Source organism: Pocillopora damicornis, chromosome 10 (genome assembly GCF_964200805.1).
Source record: "Pocillopora damicornis chromosome 10, jaPocDami1.2, whole genome shotgun sequence".
In the NCBI taxonomy this organism is placed as follows: Eukaryota; Metazoa; Cnidaria; class Anthozoa; order Scleractinia; family Pocilloporidae; genus Pocillopora; species Pocillopora damicornis.
This window is the reverse complement of record NC_142679.1, coordinates 15798426-15823813: the sequence shown is the minus strand read 5'-3', so window position 1 is coordinate 15823813 and position 25388 is coordinate 15798426. Positions and strand designations below refer to the sequence as shown.

General features: G+C 41.3%; 2 protein-coding genes and 1 long non-coding RNA gene across 3 annotated transcripts in view; 2 read left to right on the top strand and 1 right to left on the bottom strand.

The window, feature by feature from the left end:
- Positions 1 to 4717, top strand: part of LOC113680431 (uncharacterized) — a 29225-nt gene extending 24508 nt beyond the window's left edge. Inside the window, exons 26-27 of the mRNA XM_089184250.1 lie at positions 252 to 497; positions 1047 to 4717. Coding sequence (XP_089040376.1) covers positions 252 to 497; positions 1047 to 2836 — 2036 coding nt within the window. The 3' untranslated portion in view covers positions 2837 to 4717. The remainder of the gene's footprint in view (positions 1 to 251; positions 498 to 1046) is intronic.
- LOC113680433 (uncharacterized) overlaps positions 2867 to 25388 on the top strand; it is a 105731-nt gene continuing 83209 nt past the window's right edge. Inside the window, exons 1-19 of the mRNA XM_089184248.1 lie at positions 2867 to 6310; positions 8834 to 9021; positions 9327 to 9464; positions 9987 to 10146; positions 10843 to 10884; positions 11393 to 11499; positions 12423 to 12462; positions 13470 to 15349; positions 15696 to 15998; positions 16442 to 16481; positions 16706 to 17365; positions 18172 to 18381; positions 18658 to 18926; positions 19016 to 19218; positions 19603 to 19791; positions 21790 to 22089; positions 22486 to 22842; positions 23323 to 24398; positions 24860 to 25130. Of these exons, the coding sequence (XP_089040374.1) occupies positions 5569 to 6310; positions 8834 to 9021; positions 9327 to 9464; positions 9987 to 10146; positions 10843 to 10884; positions 11393 to 11499; positions 12423 to 12462; positions 13470 to 15349; positions 15696 to 15998; positions 16442 to 16481; positions 16706 to 17365; positions 18172 to 18381; positions 18658 to 18926; positions 19016 to 19218; positions 19603 to 19791; positions 21790 to 22089; positions 22486 to 22842; positions 23323 to 24398; positions 24860 to 25130 (7175 nt within the window). The 5' untranslated portion in view covers positions 2867 to 5568. The remainder of the gene's footprint in view (positions 6311 to 8833; positions 9022 to 9326; positions 9465 to 9986; positions 10147 to 10842; positions 10885 to 11392; positions 11500 to 12422; positions 12463 to 13469; positions 15350 to 15695; positions 15999 to 16441; positions 16482 to 16705; positions 17366 to 18171; positions 18382 to 18657; positions 18927 to 19015; positions 19219 to 19602; positions 19792 to 21789; positions 22090 to 22485; positions 22843 to 23322; positions 24399 to 24859; positions 25131 to 25388) is intronic.
- LOC149039116 (uncharacterized) lies at positions 5308 to 6860 on the bottom strand. The gene is made up of 2 exons (XR_016180266.1): positions 6511 to 6860; positions 5308 to 6401 (listed from the first exon to the last, which is right to left on the bottom strand). It is a non-coding gene; the product is annotated as an uncharacterized LOC149039116 (long non-coding RNA).

The window sequence follows — 25388 nt, the reverse complement described above, 5'->3', positions numbered from 1 at the left end:
TTTTTTGTTATTATCCATGGACCAGAGGAACTTCGTGAGAGGGCCACATAAAATGATTGTGAATAACATTCAAATAAAAAGGAACGTCTTACGTTTTCAACGTGCATCCCATTGTATTACGAGAAGTAGGTGTAAACCAAAGACAACTTTTATCCCAGTCATTCCAAATGTTGTGCTTGAAATTCGAGTATTTCACCAGTCCCTTAATTGGCTTTGGTATTAATAAAGATTACAATGACTGTCTTTCTTAGATACCTGCGTATACAAACGCGTTTCACGCGACATAACCGAGTGCAACGACTTCTACAGCATAAAAGAAGAGGACGATGGCTGGTATTTACCAGGTTGGAAGGCCACACAAACCGCAGGAGCTCAATCTCAGTCCCTCTCTTCTCACAGGCAAGCTTCTCAGTTAAAAGATCCTTGGATCTATAGAAGCGGAGAGGAGCTGAAGACATTCCCATATTGGGGTTACAAGGGGACGTATAGCGGTGGAGGTATGACATGCGCATATACTCGACAGATCCTTCTTTCTTTATTAACGAGTAGTGGAGGAACTGTTTGACAAGATAAGTTAAATAAAATCGTGAGATTTTCAGCGAGCGAGAACTACATACTTTAATTCAGAACCATTGAGCGAGGAGTGTGTAAACAATGAAATGCATAGACAAATCCACGCAAGACCTTACCGTCTGTCACTGAAAGTTACGATCGAAAGAAATGGCATACCTGTGAATTCTTAAGTGCATTGCTTTTCCTTTAACTGTATCATGATAAGTTCAGTGCCAATTTCTACCACATGAAATTGTTTAATTATTTTTTATGATAAGTTCAGTGCCAATTTTTTATCGTAGTTATCTTGTTTTTGTTATGAGTTTAGACTATTTTTTAACACTAATTTTTTTAACCAGCGAAATAATCAAGGCGGCTTATTTTAAGGAATCTTGTATTGTGTTTAAAGCTGTCCTCAAATTGATTGAATTGACTTGTTCAATGTAATTCATTTGGAATTTGTATTAAAGTTAAAGTTTGTCTTGTTGTTGCAGGATATGTACAGAAATTTCCACAGAATCAGGATGTCAACAAATTGCGGAAGATAATAAGAGATCTTAGCTCACAAAATTGGTTGGACCGCTACACAAGAGCTGTCTTCTCTGAATTTGCCATTTACAACGCAAACACCAACTTGTTCTGTGTTGTCACTCTTCTGTTTGAACAGCTCCCAACGGGAAGTCTGTCTCCGTATCCCAACATTGTCACCCTTCGTCTCTTCAGGTACGTCGGAGGCGAAAAGGTCTTCGTGATAACATGCGAAGTTGTGTACTTTTTGTTCACTTTGTTTTTTGTGGTTAGAGAGGTCAAACTGCTGTTGAAAAAGGGAAAGGTACATCTGAAGAATCCGTGGAGCATTCTGGAAATCCTTGTTACTCTTCTTTCACTCTCTGCAGTGGGACTGTATTTCACAAGGTTAAAACTCACCAAAGATGCGTTGAGGGATATGAAAAATGACCGAGCTGACTTCATCAGTTTCCATTACACAGCTTTCTTGGACGAGTGGCTCAAGTGTGTCATGGGCGTTATCGTATTCCTATCATTCTTGAAAGTGTTCCGTCTCTTGCGGTTCAACCGGCGCATGTCGATGCTACAGCAAGTCCTCAAAAGGTCCTTCACCAAATTGATGTCATTCATGGTCATGTTTGCACTCGCGTTTGTAGCCTATGCTTTTCTTGCATGCTTGGTGTTTGGGCAAGAAATGAAAGCGTTTGGAACATTTTTGAGAAGTTGTACTTCTTTGATGGATACATTACTCGGCAAGTTCACATTAAAGGAATTGTCAACAGCCAATCGTATTCTTGGACCGATTTTCTTTTATACCTATACACTGACCATGTTGTTTTCTCTTCTTAACATTTTTATTTCCATCATCAACGATGCATTTGCTGAAGTTTGCAGTGATGTAGAGAAGCAGTCTAACGATTACGAAATACTCGACTTTATGGTTCATCGGCTGAAGGAGGTATTTGGCAGGACAGATGGCCACGCCGTTCCACCAGTCTACAAAGAGCGTAAGAGTAAACTGGAGACTAATTTAGATAAGATCGCCGATAATGCAGATAATGCAACTCACTTCATGAGGAACATAGCATTTGAGGATATGAGGGTGACACGGTGGTTTCAATTGGAAAACTGCACAAGAAAGAAGAAAAATTTGATGCGGCTGCTAATGGAAGTGGATTGGGATTATCACGAGGACGAACTCTGTGATTCTATACCAGTGTTCGAGAGGTTCCTTGAGAAGTACAGCGAGGAGGAACTGGAGAGAATTCTGCAGCATTACCACCAAAAACGGATGGTGGAGGACATTGTCTTCGATAAACTCAATGCTACTGGTGAATTCGACGACTCATCCGATGACAGTAACAGTGCTAGTGATGACAGCAACGATAACAATAGCGGAATCGTCAGCAACGACGAAAAGATGTTTGATGACGAGATGCCTTTGGAGGACGAAGACAGTTGCAGAGAGGAATCGAGGATTACGAGGCCAACACTCAATGCTAGCCTTTACAGCACGGAAAGCCGTCAGCAATCAGGTCTTGGTACCAAATTTGAAACGATTGGAACTCGAAGTCCCTCCCCGTCAATCGTGGATTCAGAGACAGCAACTCTGCTTGCTGGTCTTGCCACAGTGATGAGTGGCAAAGAGCTTATAAAGGCATTGAAGGATGCGCAGAGGGAAGTAGAAGATCGCTGGGTTGGTGACCCTGTGTTAGCAACCAGTTTCGAGAAGCCTTTATCCTGTGATGATATCAGTTCACTGACGTTTGACTGCTAAAAAGGAAGCTCAGGTGAAGAGGACGACGGATGAGAGAGAACCGCAACATACTGAATCAACGAGTGAAAACTAATTGAATAGCCTTTAAAAGCAAAACAGTGAGGTAATTAGTGGTTTTGGTCCGAAATCAAACTACCATTTGTATAGTTGAAAGTGTTTTAAGTCAGACTTTAGAGATGCCTATGTCGCGATGATATGTCGGCAGATTCTAATGAATTGTTAGATAAGCTTGTTAACACTTATGGAATTGTATTTCTTTAAGGTTTACAAATCCATAGAAAGTTGTTCATTTTATACATTAAATTTTAAGCGTTATCATCGGCTATGTGAACGTCATTTTTTGATCCTCGGCGCTATTTGTTACTACTAGCTATACGATTAGGTGTGTACCATTTCAGTGTTAGTCGAGTAATGATCGATATCCAAAGAAAGAATTCTAATTTAACTCCGAAGCCGATACGCAAGAATGCTTTACAACTTTAATTATTCGAATGGTTTCTAAATACAGATGTGAGCCTCCACATCTGTTTTTGTGGCTCAGTTGACACAAGCATGCAACTGGTGTCAGGGATGCCCAGAAATGTTTTTGCTGCAATACCTAAAATTGCATTTTAATTGTACAGATCAATTCGTCTTTTAACTTTTGTTGTGGAATAAAACACTTCCTTGATCAAGCCTAGTTTCGAGCGAGGCAGAGAGAGAACCAGTTTTTTCTCTTAAAAAGTAAAAATTTATTGCTGCAATGATTCCGCATAAGGTAGCAAGTTTATCGTGGTGGAGATGAGCAAGATATTTATAATGATGATATGAAGCTGAAAATATTAATTCTTAGTAACCGAGCGTGATACATATATCTTATCAGACGTTTTGGTGTGTAGTATCGCTAAGTATTTTACAAGTTGTACCGTATTTTGACGACACGGCACAACTCGTAAAATTTCTCAGTGATACTACATTTTAAAATGTCCAATAAGTTATTTATTATCCAACTGCTTTTTTTCGTGCTACGTCGTTCTTCTCCGTCATCTCTTATAGAGCGGAAAAAGCAAAGCGGATAGAAACGCGTAGCGCGCGCACCCGACTGGCTAAACAGGTTTTTTACAATACAAAATAATGAACCGTCCAAATAACTGTCCAGTATCTCAGGATATTTGTACTATTCACGTGTTATTTGTACTCTACTTTGTGCAGTTGGATAATGAAAGGGAATATTGGCCTGAGGATTAATATCCTTCACTACGGCTCGAGCAAGGGAGGTAAATACGAAGTTTATTGTATGGTACTCCAATCAAACTTGTTTATTCTGAATTTTCTGGCTTCTGTGGAAACGGTCCATATGGCAAAACACGGATCAAGTAAGAGCCAATCAGAACACTCGGATTTACCTAAGGACTATCCGGCCATATGATAAACAATTTCATTGACAATTGAACACACATCAAAAACATTTGTTTAACAACAAAAAAAAAGGAAATGACGAAACACTGAAGAGCGACAGTATCTTGAACATTAGATTTTTTTTGTTAAGGTGGATTAGAGGTCGAAAGGATGAGAAGAAGTGATGAAATCTGGACTGAATTCCAGCACATGTCATCTTGTAGATCTACCTCTGAAAATTTGTTTCGAGGGGCTTCCCTCAAAAAAAAAGTGTGACTTTCCTTTGAAATTGTTAGATGTAATTACTTGTCCGTTTACCTCACCTAAATTGCTGTTGCTCTTCGCCGAAATAACAACGATACACCACGTGATACAAACGTCATAATCATTTAGCTGTCAAGCTGTTAAGGAGTTCGGCTCATCTTTTATGGAAGAGCAGTAACCAGTAAAGTAATGCTATTTTTAAATTTAATGATACTAATAAACGACAAACAAGGTACATGGTTCAGGTGTTAGTGGTTCCTTTCCCTTAAATGGGTTGAAAATTTACTTTACTCGGCATTACTCATTAACCAAGAGCCGAGCGAAAGGAATTCTTGTACAGTCCTACATTCCTGATTCCTTCAAATTGAAAATCCGTGCAGAAAAAAAGGCGGCAAATAAATTAACTTGCCGAGACAGTAAACGGAAAATGTGTTTAATGATTTGTGAAGTCAAGGGTAAATGTTGCTTACGTGTGAATAATTTCTGATCTGCCGGTGGGGGTTGTCGTGACAAAGACTCTTGTCGGCGGTAGTAAGTTTTGACATCTATTGTTCCAAAAATGGTTGCGTTAATTAAGAGTGTTTAAGACGTCAATAAAGAGAAAAAAGAGAAAACGCGTTAAAACAAATTCTGAAGGTGGTCAAAATCCAAAAGCAATTAGGAGAAGACAAATCTGAGATAAATACAGCAACTACGTGCTGCTAGCCATTTCTGAGTCGTCAAGTGTCTGTTCCGGGTCACCGGCTGGGAAACAATAACAGAACAATATGGATTTTATTTAACGCCCCGTGACCATGTTAATGGTTGCGTAATGAATATTTATGCACGCGCAGTTAGGAAATTGCTTTATTCAGGGGTTATTAAAGTACTTCTTGACAAAAGATGTCAAAAGCTGTCTTGAATAGCAATCGGGACATTGAGATTCTCTGATCTTTGAGAGGATTTTTAGACTCAGCTAGAGGCGTAAACTCTACATGCAATTCTGGTGTATTTAAAAACCTCTTTAGTTCATCGGACGCATCTCTGGATCATACAAAATCGCCCTCTGGGCGCTCAAAGGTTCGAAAAGTTATCACTACAAGACGAGTGACATGTTCAAGACTCGTCGGAAAAATGCCCTTTTGGTTGCAGTGTTGCTCCTACTGACTCCCAGTTTTGTTGTAGCAACGTTATCTTCCTGTACAAGCAACTCTAATGCAGACATCTCATCACCATGTAAGTTTGCACCGGGAGTTCATTCTTATACCTCGTTAACTGTCCGTACTGAAGTCTTCCTGGAGACAACCTCTGGCTCCTCGCAGTATTTCTTTAATGTCTCTCAGACGTTTGACATTAAAGCAAATGGCAGATTAGTTCTTGATTATAACAAGGAAAGTGGCAGTAATCCTGGTGCGGGTGTGTTGACGAGTGGAAGCACCGGTAGATCTGGCGGGAGTTACGGAGGCAGAGCTGGCGCTGCCGCTAAAACGCCGCTATCTACATCTCAGGCTGAATCATATGGTAGCGCCTTTGTCGTCACACAACCTGGGAGTAATGGTGGCGGCGATCCAAATACACGCGGGAGAGGAGGAGGTTTCCTTAAGATATACGCTCGTAAGCTTGTCGTCGCTGGAACAGTGCAGGCTAATGGTCAGCGCGCTCAGCAGAATAACGGTGGAGGAAGTGGCGGTGGCATCTCTGTAGACTGCTTCGAAATCGACGGCAACGGAAGAATGGAAGCTTCTGGAGGGATGGGTAGCGGCGAAGGGGGTGGTGGAGGCGGTGGAAGGATTTCGGTGCAGTTTCAACACGGTTCCTTTTTAGGCCAAGCAAAGGCGTACGGAGGCAGGACGGGTAAGACAGAGAGTTTCATCTGCTTTATTTTCCGTGATCGAGCTTACGACTTCCGCTTTGACTGCGTTCCCTTTTGCTCCTTGAGACAAACCTGTGACATTTACATGACAGAAGACAGCAACAGCGACTTCTATTAAAAATCCCCTACATTTGTTTACTTTCCCACAGATTATTTCCAAAAGTTTTCGCACATATCAAACCTCAATTTTTATCTGGCCCAACAAAAGTGTGATCGTAATAAACCACACTTGAATGATTCTGAAAGCCAAGCGTCTAGGCGAGGGAACATTAACCATTAGAGACAATAAACGATGGCTATCGGAGAGCACCCATTTGTCTGATAATTCGTGAAAAAATAGATGTTTTCGTGTTGGCGATTACATTTCCGTTGCATTCTCGGATAAAGCCTGGCAATTAGTGGAGAAATCAATATTTGATAAACGGAATATCATTCTTTTATCTGCCAATTTAAAGGAGTCGGATCACTCTCGCATTATAAACAAGGATATCATTAGTATTATAAGCGAGGATATTATTGACCATTTAATATCACTGAGGCAGGGGTCGCACTAGTGCTTTTAGTGTTTACATTGGACATAGAATCTGTCATAGCATGCTTGCGACAAGTGCGACCCTTTTGTCGCGTCCAGACATAACTATAACAATATAAGAGTGAGGTATTTTCTTGTGCAAGGCCTTGCAACAAGTCGATATGTATCTCAGTCTCATTGGCTTAATACGCCGAGCAAAACAATCCTCCTTTCTTTGATTGCCATATGCCCGACAGGCAGGCACGGTTTTTGAAAGTATCATATGTCTGTTAGGAAATGCCAATCGATCCAAAAACCGTTGGATTTTTTTTGTCAATCAGTTGAAGAAATATCTAAACTTTGGCCTCATAAAGCAAAATCGCTTTGATCTCGATTCTTGGAAAATTCACTATAACTAATTAGCTGGCAACCGGGCACAGTCTTGATTGGACAAACTGCTCGCGGTGCAAAAATTTTTTCATTCGTCTCTTTTATGCAGGAGTTCCTCTTAAACTAGAACTCAATGCGATGTGTACATATTTTTAGAATTTCTTTTGGTATAACAACCTCGAGACCACCGAGTGCATTTCATCAACACAAATATGTAGAAGTAATTTCCTCATAATTACAATATTCTTATCAACACACAGAATAAGAGCTTGTCATTACAAAAATGTAGCAAAACACTTGAACTTTTTTCTCTCCCGGGCAAAAATCACAAAAACGATTGTTGTGTGCAGTCGTGCTCGTAGCATTTAAGTGTTTGTCAAACTATAAGTGCGTCCAACATCGCGTCTGATAGCGTCACAGAAACCATTTCCGCTCCCACAATAAGGAACTTTGCTTTGTGGCACGTCTTAATTAAACATTAAGTTCCCAAACAGTTTCCCTTTTAATTCTTCTTCACTCACCTTAATTAAATTGATTATGACAAGGAATTTTGGATAGATGTCGAAACAATAGCTTAGGAATTTTTTCCGTTTTAGATCTCGGAAACAGAACAAATTACTCACGACAGGACTGCAAGATGAAATGAGGTCTGATACGTGAAAACTCTTTCAGCTTGATGGAGTGGTCGGGAAATGCAGTGTCGTATCTATGAATTTTGGCTTAAGATTACACACGATCGCATGTTATCGAAAGTTTGCGCTGAGTGAAAGCTTGTGATTACAGACTTGAAATGTAACACTTAAATTTTTTACCCTCGGGCAAGATTTTTAAAATTTACGGTCTTTGTCGTTGTCGTTGCGTTTTTTCAACCACGGGCTTAACCTATCTAGATTTAATAGACGTTTTTTCGAATTTCTGTTTCTTTTTTATGATACGTGCGTCCGAAATCGCATTATTTCGTATTTCACTGCGTCAGGGGTTTGATTCTTTTATAACTCATTAACGTAATCGCTGAAATCAACAACAAAGAGGCCAACAACAACAATAAGAAAACGTCTTAGATTTTCCTTAAGCAACAATAAGAGCAGCAACGAGATGCTTGTTACACGCGCAGCAGATGAAATATCATGTAAAATTGGGTTTTTTGCTTGCACAGAGCGATAATTAAAGGAAAATCAAGAATGATGTGCTTCAAGGTTGAGACATATTTGCATGTTTAGGTCTTAAATTCATGAATGTGCACCAGGTTGTTTTTAGGCTTTTCCTAAATAACCGTGGTTGTCAGCAGAATCTATATTTCGGTCCCGATATTCTGTACACGAATCAGGGTATTTCCGGGTTAAAATGTTATCTATAATTTGGGCTTTCAGATTAAACAATATCGTTTGCAAAGTACGTGACCATTAGCTGCTGTTGTAAGTACTAAAAAAAAGCGCAAATCAACACTCTAAAGAACGTATTTGAAGGTTATAGTCTGCCTCGTTGGAATTTCACTTTTAAAATATTGACGTTGCCACAGCCGTATTTGACATTATAACCGCACCTCTTTGTAATCTGTGGAAATCGATCGCAGTTTTTGTCATTCATTCATTTATTTTTTCAGAAAATGAAGTTAAAGCGCAAGGTGTAGCTGCTGGTTCTCACTCTTTAACTGCTTCGTCAAGGAAGAGTGTGTCTGCCCCCCCTTCACCCAATATAGTCTACGACCCCTCTAAAGGCCGATTAAATAACCAGGGGTCCCCTGGCGGATGGATGCCAGCGACCAATAATATTGGATCTGAGTGGCTCGAGGTAAAAATTTGTCTTGAGCTTGTTTCTCTTTGTTATTGTGTTTGCAATGTTAAAATTCGACCGAGACGAGAGACTGGTCATTTTTTTTATCGCCTAGGGGGTGGGGGTTTAGATGAGCAAAGGCGAAGCGGGTGGCGAAGTCAAAGGCTTAGTGACGCATAAGAGGAAGAGGCGAAAAAAGATCCCCCTGGCCTCGCGCTTGCTGTTAGGGGCATTTTTTTGGGTCGATTACTTTGAACCTCGGTCACCATCCCGACCAGAAAAGGGTCTTCAGGACTAATTATATTCTAAAATTTTGTGAACAGGTTCGGTTGTCTAAAGAGGCTTACATAACTGACGTGGCTACTCAAGGTCGATATAGCGGAAGTGAATATACCTCTTCATATACGTTGAAGTATCTTGATCCTTATATCAGTTCACCAGAGACTTGGAGAGATGTAAAGGTAAGAACTTTGTGTGTCCCAAAGCAAATACTCTGTGGCTCTTATAGCTATATAAAACGGTAAAAATTCGAGATAAAACTTTCGAAGTTTTCATGTAAGAAAAGAAGTACAAATCCAAATGCAGCACTAATTTTTTTTGGCACAGTAGGCAATTGACAATTAGTTCTTTACTGAGAAGAATTTTACAGTATGTGACATCAAGTCAGTAGGTAGATTTGTGTGTAGTCACGTTTCCGTCACACAATACTTAGCAGTGGGTACGTCACTTTTGTGCTGCTGCTTGTCAACCCGAACTTCCCGTTTAAAAGGTAGTTCTTTGTCGTTTAATTTTGTGTAACATCAATTGCTTTTATTTACGAATTTATATGTAATTCTATTCAAATAGAGAGTGAGCAGTTATGCTGTTATAGCTTGGCAAAGACAACGAACTGATGTTAAGTGTATTATTAAAATGTTCCTGTTTCTTGTGAATTAATTCTATCATCTTCGTAAAAATTGGCGATTATTTTGATAATTTTTTAGGAGAATGGTGTGGTAAAAACCTTTACAGGAAACTCGAACACAAATACAGTCAAGCAGAATGCTCTACCAACAGATGTATATACGAGAGCTATTCGATTTTATCCGAAGGCATTCAGCGGTGGAATCGCCCTCAGAGTTGAACTATATGGATATGCTGCAGGTTTGTAAACATATTTTTACATTATTGCTGAATGGAAATTACTTAGATGTGTCAATAGAGATGCTAATCCTTCCTTGGCTGTCAAATGTTATGAAATTCAGTCAATTAACGTCGTTTCATTTGCAAGGCTGCTTCGGTGCATGCGGAGCACGGTCTGTTTCCACAACTATTGAAGACCCAGTAGCAAATGATCAAGCGAGAAGAGGATAAAACGGCGACTTTTCCCTTTAAGGAAACTTTTGCGGCCCAAAACGCCGCTTTATCAACTCCTTGCCCGATTTTGGTCTTACAGTTACCGAGTAAGGAAAGTAATGTAAAATTTTGCGTCACACAACGCGTCACGCCAATTTCGGTCGGAATGACTGACGGGTTTTTGAATAGGGAGTGCTCTCTCTACTTGGCAAGTGTGAAAAATTACTAAATCTAATTCATCTAGAGGCGAATGTGTGTAACTGCGGTTAAATCGTTTTAAATGTTCCAATTTTCTTGCTGGGTGTCAGGTGTATTTCAAAACTGTCCATTCCGGCCGATCCTTAGCCAGCTAATGAATCCTTAACGCCATTTTTTCTCTCTCCGTCATGTCTCTTGAAATTCTTGACCTCTTCCACGTATTTGTCTAGGAAAGGGGTGCAAGGGGAACATAAATCAATTTAATTTGCCTGGCGACAAAAATTTACACTGTTGCTTTCATTGCAGATCTTGCCAGTAATCCTGGTTGCAGCTACGTGCTCCCTCAAGGTTAGTTTAATCATATCAGTTATCAATGAATCGCTACATTTGGTTGGTACCTCTGCAGTATACAATATTTATAAGGATGTGGTTAAACCTTAACATCCAGAAGTGATTAGCATGCAACTTCTTCCCATGATATCTATACATTATTCAGAAAACTGGTGGTGAGAATACTCGAACTTATCCGATAAAGGTTGTTATCTTGATATAACAACAAATTTCCGTAACTAGTTTACTAGGAAATCTCTAGTAGCTAGTGGGGAGAATTAACAATCAGATCCTGAGAGTTGAAGGGTGAAGTGGGGGAGAGGGGGCGAAATATGCCCTTGTGGTCTGAGTTCCCAAGTATGTACTTCCTTCCTCTGCCCAAAGAAGGTTCACTTTCAGTGAAAGAAGGCGGCGTGAGTTTCCTACACCGATTACAGAACTCAGCGAGGAAAACCGTACACAATCCTGGATTACTTTTGACAGTCGATTAAAAATGGAACTAACATGCAGTTTTGTAACTCTTCAGATAACAATCCTGAACCCGGAGGACCGGGAACAGTTTACTTCGACGGCTACAAAAGCGGTTCCAGACATCGAGTGCTGAGTGTTGACAACCAGGGAAGGCGACCGAGGGTAAGTTTCAATAGCTTCTACCGCAAGAAACCAACGGAAACTGTTTTGGAGAAAAATGAAAAAGATCCAGAGAGACAAAAAAAAACCAAATCAAGCAAATAATGGACCAATCATTCTTTATCGCGTTAAAGGGGGGGGGGGGGAAGGGAGTTTGTAGGATCTTAGTTGTGTCACGATTAAACTTACCTGGATTAATATCAGTATCTGGGCAACTGCCCACCTACCCCTCCCCTAACCCAACAACAGTCAATTGATAACAAGTTAGGGTTAATGTTGGGTTAGGGGAGGGGTAGGTGGGCAGTTGCCCATATACTGATATTGATCCACTTACCTAATCCCCCAATAAAGCTCTGTTATTTTTGTGATTCCCCCCACATTGGCAGTGGTCAATTTTCTGTGGTCCCCACCTTTTATGCTCTGCTGGCGACGACTGATCCGCCCCTCTCCCCACTCCCTAAAATCCATGTTGTAATACTCCATCCCCCGGAGATAAATAACGACAGGTCCCTAAAAACAAACGAAAAGAAATAATATAAAAAACACACTAATATATGCACATAATAAGCCATAGCAGTTGAAGGAGGTCTAAGAGCGTATTCGATCCCCCGTTCCCATAGAGAAAGAGATGAAACAAAATAAGCGAGATACCCCACATTCTAGCAGACCGTTAGTGAGGGACAGCTCCATTAGAAGACTGATTTCTCTGCTAGAAAAAGAAACTAGTACTGTTTCACTTTAATGGCCAGATGTCTCTTCTTGTTTCACCCTTAGTTATGGTTGTAACGGTGTAATAACTATCTCACGAAGTTTGCTAATATCTTTTTTATTTCGATATATATTTTTTCATGATGTATTCCTTGTCCTCGAAGTTATGATTCATACAAATAATGCTCATTAATAAGGCTGTATTTGCTTACTTACAGATCAACAGTTCATCAGATGTCAGCGTTTTCTTGCAAACAGGTAACCTAACTAATCTTTGTTATGGCCTCGTTGGTCTAGAATGTTATCACTTCGCCTGAGGTTATCATGACAGCAGTACCATATTATCAAATGCTCCACCAGTTGCAGCGACCAATGAAAACTTAGTCAACGTAAAACGTAATCCCGTTTTCTTGATGACCAGGTGGGAGGTCGAGATAACCGGTTACTGCCCCAGCATTTTGAGTAATCGATGAGTAATCGATGTTATTGAGAGAGCGAAAAAGAAGACTGCATAAAAGAGGCAGTTTTGACCGAATGGGCGTGGTGAATAATGAATAACGCATTTATCAAGTGGGTAGAAGATTACACCAAAGAAAAGTTAAAAAGATTCACGAAACGCTGAACGGTTTCCTTTACTTTGTGCTCTCTCCCAGAGTGCAGTCGGTCGTGTGAAAAGGGCTTGCTTAAAAAAAGGCAGAGCGAGGATTTCTCAGGGGAGGGGGGGAATTTAGGGATTTTCGCGCAACCTACATGATTATACCGGGGGTTATACCATGTGTATTAGTAAGCCCGTGTTCATGCGGTGGCGAGGACCAGCAAGTGGAGTATATAGCCCGGGAATACATGTATGCCATACAGATTCTTCAGATTTGTGCGTTTTCAAAAACCTTAAGTAAAAGATGCTAGCTGAATCCCCCGCTGGTAAAAAAGGCCCATATCTCACGCCCTGTTGGTCAATCAGAACGTAAGGCTCACTTCATCGTGCTCGATCACGCAGCTAACCCCTGGATAAATTTAGCTCTCCGGTAAACTTTGTTCATTTTAGAATGAATACTAGCAGGGAAACTAGACGAAAACCGTCAGTGAAAGTTATAGAGATATGCTGGCTTCTAACAGGAGTAGACTGGTAGACACCTAACGGTATTCAGGGTGAGGTAGTCCAGACGGGCTTCCATGCTCACGAGAGACTAAGCTTATTTTAACAATTTTAATGAACAAAAAAGTGATTGCTCTACGTTAACTGGGTAATTTAATTCCTATGGTAGGTGCTGCGGCCTGGGTTACAGTCTCCGCTGACCATAAGATAGAGGAGGTGGAAATTTCAGGAGGAGCTCAACTTGTCATCGCAGGCTCAGCTAAAAACCTAACGGTCGACAGCATAACGGACGACAACACTGGGTACTTGTATCTACTGTCATCCATGCAACTGCAAATTAGCACACTTTTGTCACCTTGCACGCTGATATATCACGGAGCAGAGCTCATCTTATCCGACCTAGCACCAAACGTCTCTCTTGAACGCTCGGTTGATGTACATGGTACGTTTTCCACTCTTGGTGCCCCGAGTGTCTATGTGGGAGCGCAAAAGGGAGTGTTTACAATGCATCCAGGTTCTGGCCCAAGTTCGCTTAGCTTTGGAGAACTCATTATCGAATCTTCAGGTCATCTCCAGCTGTTGAACTACGATAAACAGTCTCCGGCCTCCTGTCGCTGGTCTGTGGCTCTAACATCCTCCAAATTCACCTTAGGCGATAATTCCAAAATGGACGTCGAATGTCCGTTTAATCTAACAGGCGATCAAATGAACATTGGGCTCAACTCTGCTCTGAAAATAAACGGTAACAGCTCAGTTTCGTACATTTCCATGAACGGCGTCTCTATACGTGGCAGCTTTGATCCAGGAGTTCTTTCCCTTTTAGAAGGTTGGAAAACTCTCAGGATTGAAAGATACGGTGATATGAGCTTTTTCCCTCATGGTGACGTTAGAATAAACACATTTTACTCGAACGGGAACTTCCACGTAGAAGGAGTCGTTTACCTAAGAGGGAGAGATCCCGCGGTTACTCAATTAATCGAAGTTGACGAGTATGGAAGTGTGCAGTTTGACTTGCCCCTTAGTTCGAACTCTTTGGTGTTTGTGCACAACAACTCACACGAGTTTGGCTCCCATGGCAGACTGTCACTAAACGGAGTGTCCCTCGTTCATGCTGACATTGTTGTTGTTGATGGAACTTGGTTGCCAAACAAGTTGAAAATTGAACCAGGATGGAAAGAACTGACTGTGGAACACGGAGGTAAATTTCACTTTGACCCGGTTGGTATTTTTCAGCTCAACAAGTTTCTCCTTGACGGCGATGTCAAGTCTTTAAATGCGGTAAAAATGGAAGGTTTATCCCAGCAGAATGTCCAACAATGCGAAGTTGGATTCCATGGTACAGTACTTATCGATTCAGCTGACCTTACAACAATTCTCTGCGAGTATGTCCTACTGTCAGGAACCATGCGGGTCGGGAACTTGTCAATAGGCTCGGTATGGAATGATCTACACGTAAATGGCACAAATGGAAAATTCTATTTCGAGACCTCAGAGCCCCTGAACATCAATCAGATACGGGTCAGCGGATTAATCGACACCGGATCAGCGATCGGTCCAAGTGCCCCGCTAACTAGCGACAATTTCACCATCGAATCAGCGGGAGAAGTAAACATTCACTTTCAAGCCCAACCTTCCATAACTGTCGATGGTGCCATCAATTCTACTTTGTACGTGACCACTTTGGAAGTAAACGGTCTTTTCAAGCTTGGCTCGCTGTACCTCATTACTGATAACCTTAGCGTTGGATCATCGGGGCGCATTTCTGTGAACGGTGGCGGTGCTCAAGGAGGAATGGGACCTGGAGCCGGTTCTCAGAAAGATGGCGGAGCCTCTGGGGCGAGTCACGGTGGACGAGGGGGACGTGGGTCGCAGACACTAGCTCAGCAGCTGATCTATGGTGACATTTTCTCACCAGGAGGGTGGGGAAGTGGAGGTGGTAATGGCAGTGGGAACAGTGGCGGAGGACGAGGAGGTGGAGTGATATTTCTTCAAATCAACCAGACATTTGATGTCAACGGCGTGATCCAGATGAATGGACTTCATGGACAGGTAAGCCGATTTAGGTTCTTTTCATTTACCCTACAAGTAAATTAACCTTGCCAATCACTTCTCCTTCGTAAACCTAAGGGTTTCAACAAATTAAAGTTTGTTTTACGTGGCATTTCATTGGACCAAACAAGACTTTTAAATTGCAAAGTAAACAGCAATTTACTTGATGTCAACGTTTTTTAACATATCAAACAGTTTTGTGTCTTCATTCGTGGTCAGCCTATGTAGTTTCGTTATGGAATGTTAGCTGTTATGAGTGATATAAAACATTGTGTGATGTAAGTTGAATACTAAAGAGATGTTCTTGGACCATTGTCAATGAACATTCTTCCCTTCTATCTTTTAGACTTCCACGAGTGGCGGCGGAAGTGGTGGGTCTCTGTGGGCAACTTGTCAACAATTTACCGGAAGCGGTAAAATCGAGGCCAAAGGGGGTAATGGAAACACTTATGGCGGTGGTGGTGCTGGGGGAAGAATCACGGTAAATTACGTCACTGGTGGTTTCCATAGCGACGGTACGGATGCCTCTGGGGGACAGGCTGGTTCTGGGAGTAATGTTGAACACGGAGGACCTGGAGTCATATACTTGGATGGGAAATCACCCATTATAAAAAACCTGCGCATTGACAACAAAGGACTAAAGCCACTGGTGAGAGCTTCCTTTTATTTTTTCAATACCTGAAAATTTCTAAAAGTTGTATTTTAGCTCTTATCCCGAGGAAAGGCGAGAAGATAGATATTCCAAATACTTTAAAATGTTTCGCTTTAAAGAAATCAATTATCATTTGGAGCTTTTTAGTTATTCTCTCCTAGGAACTGCTGGTTTTATAATGTTCAAGACGTAAAAATGAATACTCAATCCAGAATAAGATTGGTATTTTCGCAAAATGTCTGGAATTCGAATACTACCGGGTCAGCGCTACATAAAGACGTGGCTGTCAGTTTTACAACGGGAAAGTGGCCTTTGATCGTGCTTTGTAGTCTTGACTGTGTGATCAGTAGTGATGTCTAAAACAATCCATCTCTCTTCACCGAGAATAGCAATGTCTTAAGAAGGTTTTTATTTTCTTTTACTTTTCCTTTGCGTTGCAGACTTCACTTTCGGGAGATTACAGTACATTCATATATTCAGGTTTGTTACTTGCTTATTTCATTATGAATATTTCTCAAGTCACCGTCTAGGTTGAAACGAAGTCAACTGAAAGATGGTTTTTCGTACAAGTAAATTGATTTTAAAACTAAATATCTATCTAAATTTCGAGAGATGAGGCCACAAAAGTATAAATGTATTTTAAAGTCGGAAGTCGAGATATGTTACTTAAAATTCTATGATCTTTGAAATGTTATTTCCATTAGGTGCTGTCGCTTATCTCAACCCACCTTCGGATAATTTTGTTTATGATTTTACGCTGGTTGAAGTCTATGGCGGGGGCCAGCTGGTTTTCCCGCGCGCGGGAACTGAAGTGCGCGTCGATACCATAAATGGAGATGACACCGGATACATACATGTGCCTCCTTTTAACACCCTAAACGTGACGGGACCGTCGGAATACAGACGCATCAACGTCACTTGGGCGCCATTTATTTATGAGGACGCGACGTTTGTTTTACCAAACGGAACTGTCGAAATCCGAAAGGCCGAAAGTTTACTTTATCCGAATATAGAGCGAAGCTCCCACATAAGCTTCTGGGGAAGTGTGTTGGGGTTTAAAGCACATCTTATGGTGGCCTACGGAGCAACGGTTTCCTTTGAGAACTCCTGTCCACGTAATTTAAATTTTGTCGGAATAACCGTGCAGAAGACCAGTCGGCTTTTGTTTAAGAGCAATATGTCAGTCGAGGCCGATGGCTGGACCGTAGAGGTTACAAAAGATAATGGACCAGTGTATCGTGATGGTATTGTGACTATAGAGGGTGATGGATTAATTGAAGCGCGAGCTTTGACAATTAAAGCTGCGTCACTGATAGTAGATCCACGAGGAAAATTGACACTTGATGGAAAGGGATACTTTGCTGGTAAGCTTTTAAGTTTTGAATCTGTTAGTTAAATAATCAGTTAGGAAGTCCATTAGTCAGTCAATGAGTCAGTGAGTCGGATAGCCAGCCAGCCAGCCAGCCAGCCAGCCAGCCAGCCGGCCCGACAGTTAGTTCCTCAATCAGCCTGTTTGTCTAGTCAGTAAGTAAGTAAGTGGGAAAGTCAGTCAGTCCGTTCATCCTTTCGTCCGTCAATTGGTCATTCAGTCATTCAATCAGTCAGTCATTCAGTCGGTCTGTCAGCTTTCCTGTCCGTCCGCAGGTTTTTCTATCTGTTTTTCGGTCTAAAGGGGGTAAGTTTCTAAAGAAACAGTGGTGCTGCGTCGGTTCGGTGGGAGAGTATAACAGGGTGATTTAATATGATCAACCGATTGGTAACGTAAATTGAATACCGTAAAGAGTTTAAAAGCTCACGTTTCGAGCGGTAGCCCTTACATTCGCTCTAACGAAGGGCTAGCGCTCTAAACGTGAGCTTTGAAACTCTTTACGGTGGCCAATTTACGTTATCAACTCAGTTGATAATGCTGAATTACCCTGTTATTCGGTTTGTCCCTGTTTTTTGTTTGTTTGTCGGTCTGTCTATCTGTATCTCTACCCGTCTTTCCGTTTGTTGTTCTGTCTGTCTATCTGTCTGTCAGTATGTTTGTCTGAATTTCCCTAAGTCTATTTGTCTGTTTGCTTGTTGGCCCTGTTAATCAGCCAGTCAATTAGTCAGTGTAATTAGTCAGTCAGCTTTTAGTGTTTGCAGATCAGATACTCTGACTAATCACACATCCCGAACTATAAAGGTTCTGGCTCTGGTTCCGGATCGTCAGACGGATCAGGAGCAGGTTATGGAGGCACTGGCGGAAACGGGAGAGTGACCACGACAACGGGTATACCGTACGGTGATTACACCAATCCTCGACTTTTTGGAAGCGGTGGTGGACTGGGCTCAAATGCTGGCTTTGGAGGTGGAGCACTGCTGCTAAAGATAGTTGATACCTTAGTGGTGGAGGGTAAGTCGAAATAAACCTAGCATTCTGTTAACTTGCAGGATAACAAACGCTGAAAAACGGTTCCAGGGAGTTCCAGTGCTATCGATATTGTTACTCCAGGGGGTTCACCAGCTGTGAGCCACTAGGTTCAAAGTGGGCGTTTGCTTTGCCGTTTGTATCCCTCTTTATGTATGACTATGATTTAAGTTGAAAATCGTTCATGGATGTTCTTGTCCCCAAGCTAACCTCATAAGTCATAGCGATCAACGTTACACTACGAAAGTTATTCTCTGTTAGGAACCATAACTGTAAGTGGAAGCCAGGGAGTAAGTTCTAACTCAGGTGGAGGCAGTGGAGGAAGTATCCTGATCCGTACTCGTGCCCTTGAAGGCTCAGGAGTCATAGCTGTCAACGGTGGCGCTGGTAATAGTAATGGGGGTGGTGGAGCAGGAGGAAGGATGGCTATCTACTGGCAGGACAGGGAATGGTGGCGTGGGTCCTTGACTGCATTCGGTGGTAGCTCTTCTCAAGGTGGAAATGGCGGAGCAGGCACAGTGTATCTTATGGTAAGAAAAATTTTTATCAGAGGGAACTATGTGTTGTTATCCTAAATACGTTCTTAAACTTACCTTGGTTTTTTTTTGTCTCACATCAGGATACCCAACATGGTGTGAACAACAGGACTCTGATCTTCGATAATAATAACTTGAGTCCAAGTGCCATGGAGATATCAGATTATTCATCACCCTACACGAATGGTGGAAGAGCATGGATACTACCAATAGATCAGGAGTTTGAGCTGGAAGAGGTGCATATATTGCGGAAGGCTCACGTAGCTCTCCACCCTAACATAACCAGGTAACAGTAACAAAGTTTTTTTTATTATTAATCGTTAAGATTTGGTCGTAAATTTCCTTCTTGGTTTCATTTTTTGGTTTTTACCTCTTTTACTTGGAGATAGGTAACTAGAAGAACCAAGTTGCAAAGCAGCGATCGACTTCCTGCTCCATTTTTTCGGGAATTTTTTCTGACAGTTAATGACAATTTAACACGAAAGGAATGGGTGTTGTTTCGCTTCTTGAGTCGTAACTCAGTAACTGGGTATACAACTGTGCGTCATGCATTGGTTACGTGCATTTCCTCAAAGAGTAACATAGCAGATTTAGTTGAACTCAATATTAGGGGAAGTGTGACCGTGAGAATTGTGTTCAATTTTTTATGGGAAATCATCTTTTTTCACAGACCCCATGGATTGAAGGTTTACAGCTTTGTGGGTGATCGCACAGGAGTTCTTCACGTGGGTCCAAACCAGGTTGTGATTGGTCAGTTTGCTGATCACGAGTTGTTTGAAGTAAATGTCTTTGTTTACAGAGACGGACACTTCCACCTGCCACCAACTTTCGCGTGTTACGGTATCGATATCACTGTCAGGTTAGAGAATACAATAAAATACACATTTCATTGGCCATTCATAAAGAGAAAGGTGTTTTACATTTCCAAATAAGTTGGTTTACAATGCTTGTTAAAAACAATATTTTAATAGATAGCAAGGGGTCCTGCAGAAACCACAGGGCTTAAAAAGAAAGTATTGGTGATAATCTTTCAACATGGTAACGATGGTTAAAAGAGATACATTGTATTAAGGTTTTTATATGGTATTCTATGGATGTGCGATTTGGTATTCAATCTCCATAAGCTTTACTGTCGCCATACCCTAAAATGAATACAGCACATTCCAAAATAGAATGTCTTTTAATAGTTTGTGGCCCTAAATCTTTCCAAGTGCAGGTACTAACGTCCCCCTTTTACTGAAGCATTTAAGAGGAATACCTCCTTTATTTCAGTTATTTTCATTAAGGCCTGAAATATTGCATGCTTAACCCTTTAACCAGTGAGAGTGACGAACATCTAATTTATCCTTACAACATCATTTTTGAATCAAACATTAAGGTTATGAGAATAAAGGAGATGATCACCAACTAAAGAAGCTCTTGATTGTTAAACAAATTCTCCTTGTCATAACCCTAGGAAATGTCTTGGGAGTAGTATGGAGAATATGCATACTGATGTTAAGGAATAAGGGGTTAAGAAATAGATTCCATGTTACTATGCATCTGTGCAATAATAGATCACAGATGACGTCAAAATGTGGTAAGAACAAAAAGGTACCTCACGAGGCGCAGCCAAGTGTGTTACTGATGTTGTTACCACATTTTGACGTCATCTGTGATTTATTACTGAACAGACATACAGCAACCTGCAATAAATTTATTTTATATAATTAAGCACAAGTCTCTGTAAGAATCAAACATCTTGGGAAATGAAAATTTTCAATCCCCCTTCAAATTTTGCATGCAGTTAGGCGCTCAGGGGGGAATGCACAAAAATACCCTTTTTAAAGGTTGTAGCACTCTTGTTGCCATGGTAACAACGGCTGCTTGTTCGAGGCCTGGGGCCTCATTATCATACAAAAACGTCGCAAAAAAAGAGTTAAATGTTTATTTCTCTATCTCAAGCTAAATACAACATTACAAATTGGCACTTCTACCATACATAGTGAGATCATTCGTCTTCACTTTAATACATTTAATTTTCCCTGGGAGTGAATGTGAACTCACCAATAGATTATTCATCTCGGTACAATTTCGGTCATTTTCGTTGTCGGGTAAAACAGCGAAAACGTTTATCTGAATTTCTCCAAAAGTGCACCGATTCTGGAACTGAAACCACCCACCTAGCTGGTTATAATATTCTTGTTTTTAAATATGTAAAAATCTCTGCGGGCCTGCCTCTACTTTTTATAGGGACAATTTGCGAAAAAAGCTCAAAATCAGATATTGCATAATTTGGCGATGTTTACATCTAAAGTTCTCAATGACAAACGTTTCAGACAAACAAACGTGCGAGGCTTTGAAAGAAATGTTATCTTATGAGCAATATCCCGAAGAGAAATCTCGCCTCTGGTTGTCATCTTTTTCATGCATGAAAATGAGACCTTAGCCCACGAACAAGCAGCCATTGTTACCATGGCAACAAGAGTGCTGCGACCTTTAAAAAGGGGAATTTTTGTGCATCCCCCTTGAGCGCCTAACTGCATGCAAAATTTGAAGGGGGTGGAAAATTTTCATTTCCCAAGATGTTTGATTCTTACAGACTTGTTCGTAAGAAGCAAATATTGTCAATGATGACGTCATTTGTACGTCTATCCTCAAATAGATCAAAAGTAAGGACCAATCAAAATGCGTGCGTAAGTTAGCTTAATAATGCATGTAGTCTTTACTTCAATTGAAAGACCGTAGAGATATCGCTTACTTTAATCTTTATTAAGATAAAAATACAAAGCTTAACAACCGCACATGCTTTGGAAAGCACTGCTTTTTCTTCGAACGTCTTAATGGTCATGTAGACTTTGTCTTCTCTTTCTTGCAGAGGTTACTTGGGCATTGAAGACATGACTATCGCCAAAAGCTGTCGACTCTTCCTGGCTCTAACAGGTTCTACAGAGCTGGCAAACAGTGAGGGAACTTACAGATACAATTCCCTGACGGTTGCTGATGGGGGAGAGGTGACATCAACATCAGATGTCGGAAACAACTCACTGACACTCGACGTGGATGATATCACAATTCGAGGAGGTGGAGTGCTTCACATGGTGCGCATGCGTATATTTGTCGGAAACTTCACTGTGGATGATCTGGGTCACTTAAGGGGTGACACGTTTGATAACAGGTTTGTTGAATGGGGCACTTCCATAGCTTCTGTGTCCTAACATAAGGAGTTTTCGTAGTTCACCTGGATTTTGAGGACGTCGATAATTTATAAGAGGTTATTTGTTGTTTAAACTCGATCGTTCCCATAATATCCCTCTACTGTTTCTCACTATAACTTGTTCAGTGAGGTTTTCATGCAGCTCGTGTCAGAATGTATTGTTGAACGACATACGTGAGACCGAGAGATTCGTCACAACGAGTTCTCAGTGTGTTAAAGATCAGTTAGCTCAACGGCCCTTTTCATTTGAGATTTGGTTACAGAGGCATTAATTTCACTCAGTAGTGTTGATGATAGATTTATGGTTTTAGTTACTCTGCGGAAACTTCAGTGAGCGCTGTTTTCTTTCCGTTTTAGCTGCACTAGCGGTACAGGTGTCACAAATTCTAATGGTGGGTCTTCAGGTGCAGGGCATGGTGGAACTGGAGGCCTTGGAAGGTATGGAACACGTGTTGGAGTGGCATACGGTCACGTGTACGAACCTGAACACTTTGGATGTCGAGGCGGAGGCTCGGGGGGACTGGGTGGAGGGATAATTCATATGTCTGTGAAAGGGACTTTGCAAATTGACGGAACAATTAGCTGCAACGGTGATAATGGTCAGCAGTCTCGATCTGGTGGAGGAAGTGGAGGAAGTATATGGATTGACACTAGTCTGATGAAGGGATACGGTACAGTACAGGCTAATGGAGGTAGCGGCCATGTGGAAACAAGGTAAGAACCCTTCAGTGTTGCTTAACTGTGGGATGATTTTCTTTGAAGGGGACATAAAACATTGCCCTTTAAACCATCGTTACTTTTTTTAATCCAGTCACTTTGGTTCATAGACCAACCTGCAGTCTTGATTCCTTGGTTTCCTCAAATTATTTTGAACTGTGTTACCCAAGATAAGTTCAAATTGATTTGATGAGTGTTCTGTTTTACGACAGTGTTGTTACATCTTCTCAAAAAGGAAACAGACATACAAACAAACAAATCAATTCCAATTATCATTTTGACCTCAAATTCATTTTCAAAGTGAAAAATTAGCTTAAAACGCTTAGGGCGCATTCTTAAATAACTCACACAGGCTCTTTTAATTTCTATACGCTGTCAACCTTTATGCTGAAGTTTTAAGGTGAATTTCCAGGGTTATTGACAACTGTTAAAAATGCACTTTGTATCAATACTCAGTATAATTATTCTGTTTTTCAGCCATTTACTTCACGGCGGTGGGGGAGCAGGCGGACGGATAGCAGTATACTTCAAAAGTAACAGAACTTACAGTGGGGTTTTTGAATCCCTGGGAGGAGATTCTACCGGAGACGCTCTCCCTGGAGGAGCTGGCACTGTGTTCCTATATCACCTTATTCATAAACATCGCACTCTTCTGATAAGTAATGCCGGCAGAAAGGCGTTACCTACTGAACATTTGGTCATTAAAGACTATTCTGAGCCAGCCTTGATATCGGGAAAAACTTGGCTTCTACCAAGCTCTGGAGAGCATAATTTTTCGCGCAATCAAAATTATTACTTTGAGGAATTGCAGATTTATGGTGCAGCTCACTTAGCTGTGTTAACCGAGCCTCATAACCGATCGGCGACGATATATTTCCGAAATATGATCGGTGATCGCACTGGGACCATCCACGTTGGCTATAATCAGACCATGGATTTAATCCGACCGACTATTGATTTACCGTTTAATGTTCGTGTATACCGAGGCGGATTTCTAGGTCTTGCTCCAGCGACAGAAGTTCACGGAGTCGAGATTCACGTGGACGGTGTAATTTCGTACGTAAAGAACCTAACTTTGCATCATGGTGGCCTGTTAGCGTTGAATGAAAACTCACGCACTGGAAACGAGGCGACGGAAAATGATTTCAAGTTCGACTTTCTGCGTGTACAGTTTGAAGGAGTCATTCAGATGATGTCGTCACCTGTGACACACAACGGGATGAATTTGACCGTACGAGTGCTTCACATTGAGGGTGGTGGCAAAGTGGAAGGCAGTGATCTACGAATCCTAGCCGAGAACATAAGCATCAATACAGAAGGTCAGCTAACTGTCAGTGGTCGCGGATATAAGCACGAGGATGGAACCGGCGAGGGTGTTCATGGTAAAATTAACCGGGGACTTGGATCTGGAAGCAGCTCGGGAGCCTCTGGTGGAGGACACGGGGGAACTGGAGGAAGGGGAAAGCACACGTCTAAAGTAGGATTACCTTACGGAAACATGTACGAACCAATAGAATTTGGAAGTAGCGGGGGAGGAGTAAACAAAAAGCAAGGTGAGCACAATTTGGTTTCAACTATGAGTACAAAGTCTACGTCATCTTTATGTCTATGGTGATCCGCAGTATTATGCTCACTTCCTGGCACTTAATTTAAACATCCCTTAATATCGAGTAAGGGATAGTAAAGAGGGATGTAGGAATGGTCACCTGAATTCTTCAAAATGTGAGAAGCATGAAAGAATGAACTACTCTTGAAGGTCAGGTGACACCTTTGAGAGCCCCGAAAAGGTGTATTGAGAATATCCCATTTTCTAGTGCCAATCCTATTAAGAGTATAGCAACAATAAACTACATTGATGAGAAAACGCTCGCTATTGCAAACAAAATACAACTTTTAAATGTGCTGGTTTTTTTAATGGCGACGGGCCATTAATGTTTGAAAATGGAACACCTGTAATCCTCATATAATGCTAGACGAAAGAAATAAAACTCAGCTCTCTTTTCTTTTTTCCAAGGTGTTGGAGGTGGAACAGTATTTTTAAACGTCACTAATCTCCTGGAAATCGACGGGGCCCTTTCTGCCGATGGTGGCGATGCTCTCCCCCAGGGAGGAGGGGGCAGCGGTGGTAGCGTATGGATCTACTGTTATATCATAAAAGGTTTCGGAAAGATCACTGCTAATGGAGGTTCATCTCCCTCCGATGGTTACGGAAATCACGGGGGCGGTGGAGCAGGTGGACGAGTCGCAGTTTACTTCATAAAGAATGACACCTTCTCCTACTTCAGGTAATATGAACTAAATATTGATCCACATGGAATCCAAGGGTGATAAGAGAAGTTACTTTGCTATCAACTAAACGTTCAAACAAGCTTTCATTGATAAACTGCAAGACTACCGATTGGTAATCAACTAACTGTTTTATCTTCCGTCGACTTATTCTGTTTTTTTCGTCGGATGCGGATACTTTTGCTTAGAAGTCTTAGAAGGCTACAAGGTTACTTTAAAATCGCTATAGCTTCATTCATTAACAGAAACACAGACCA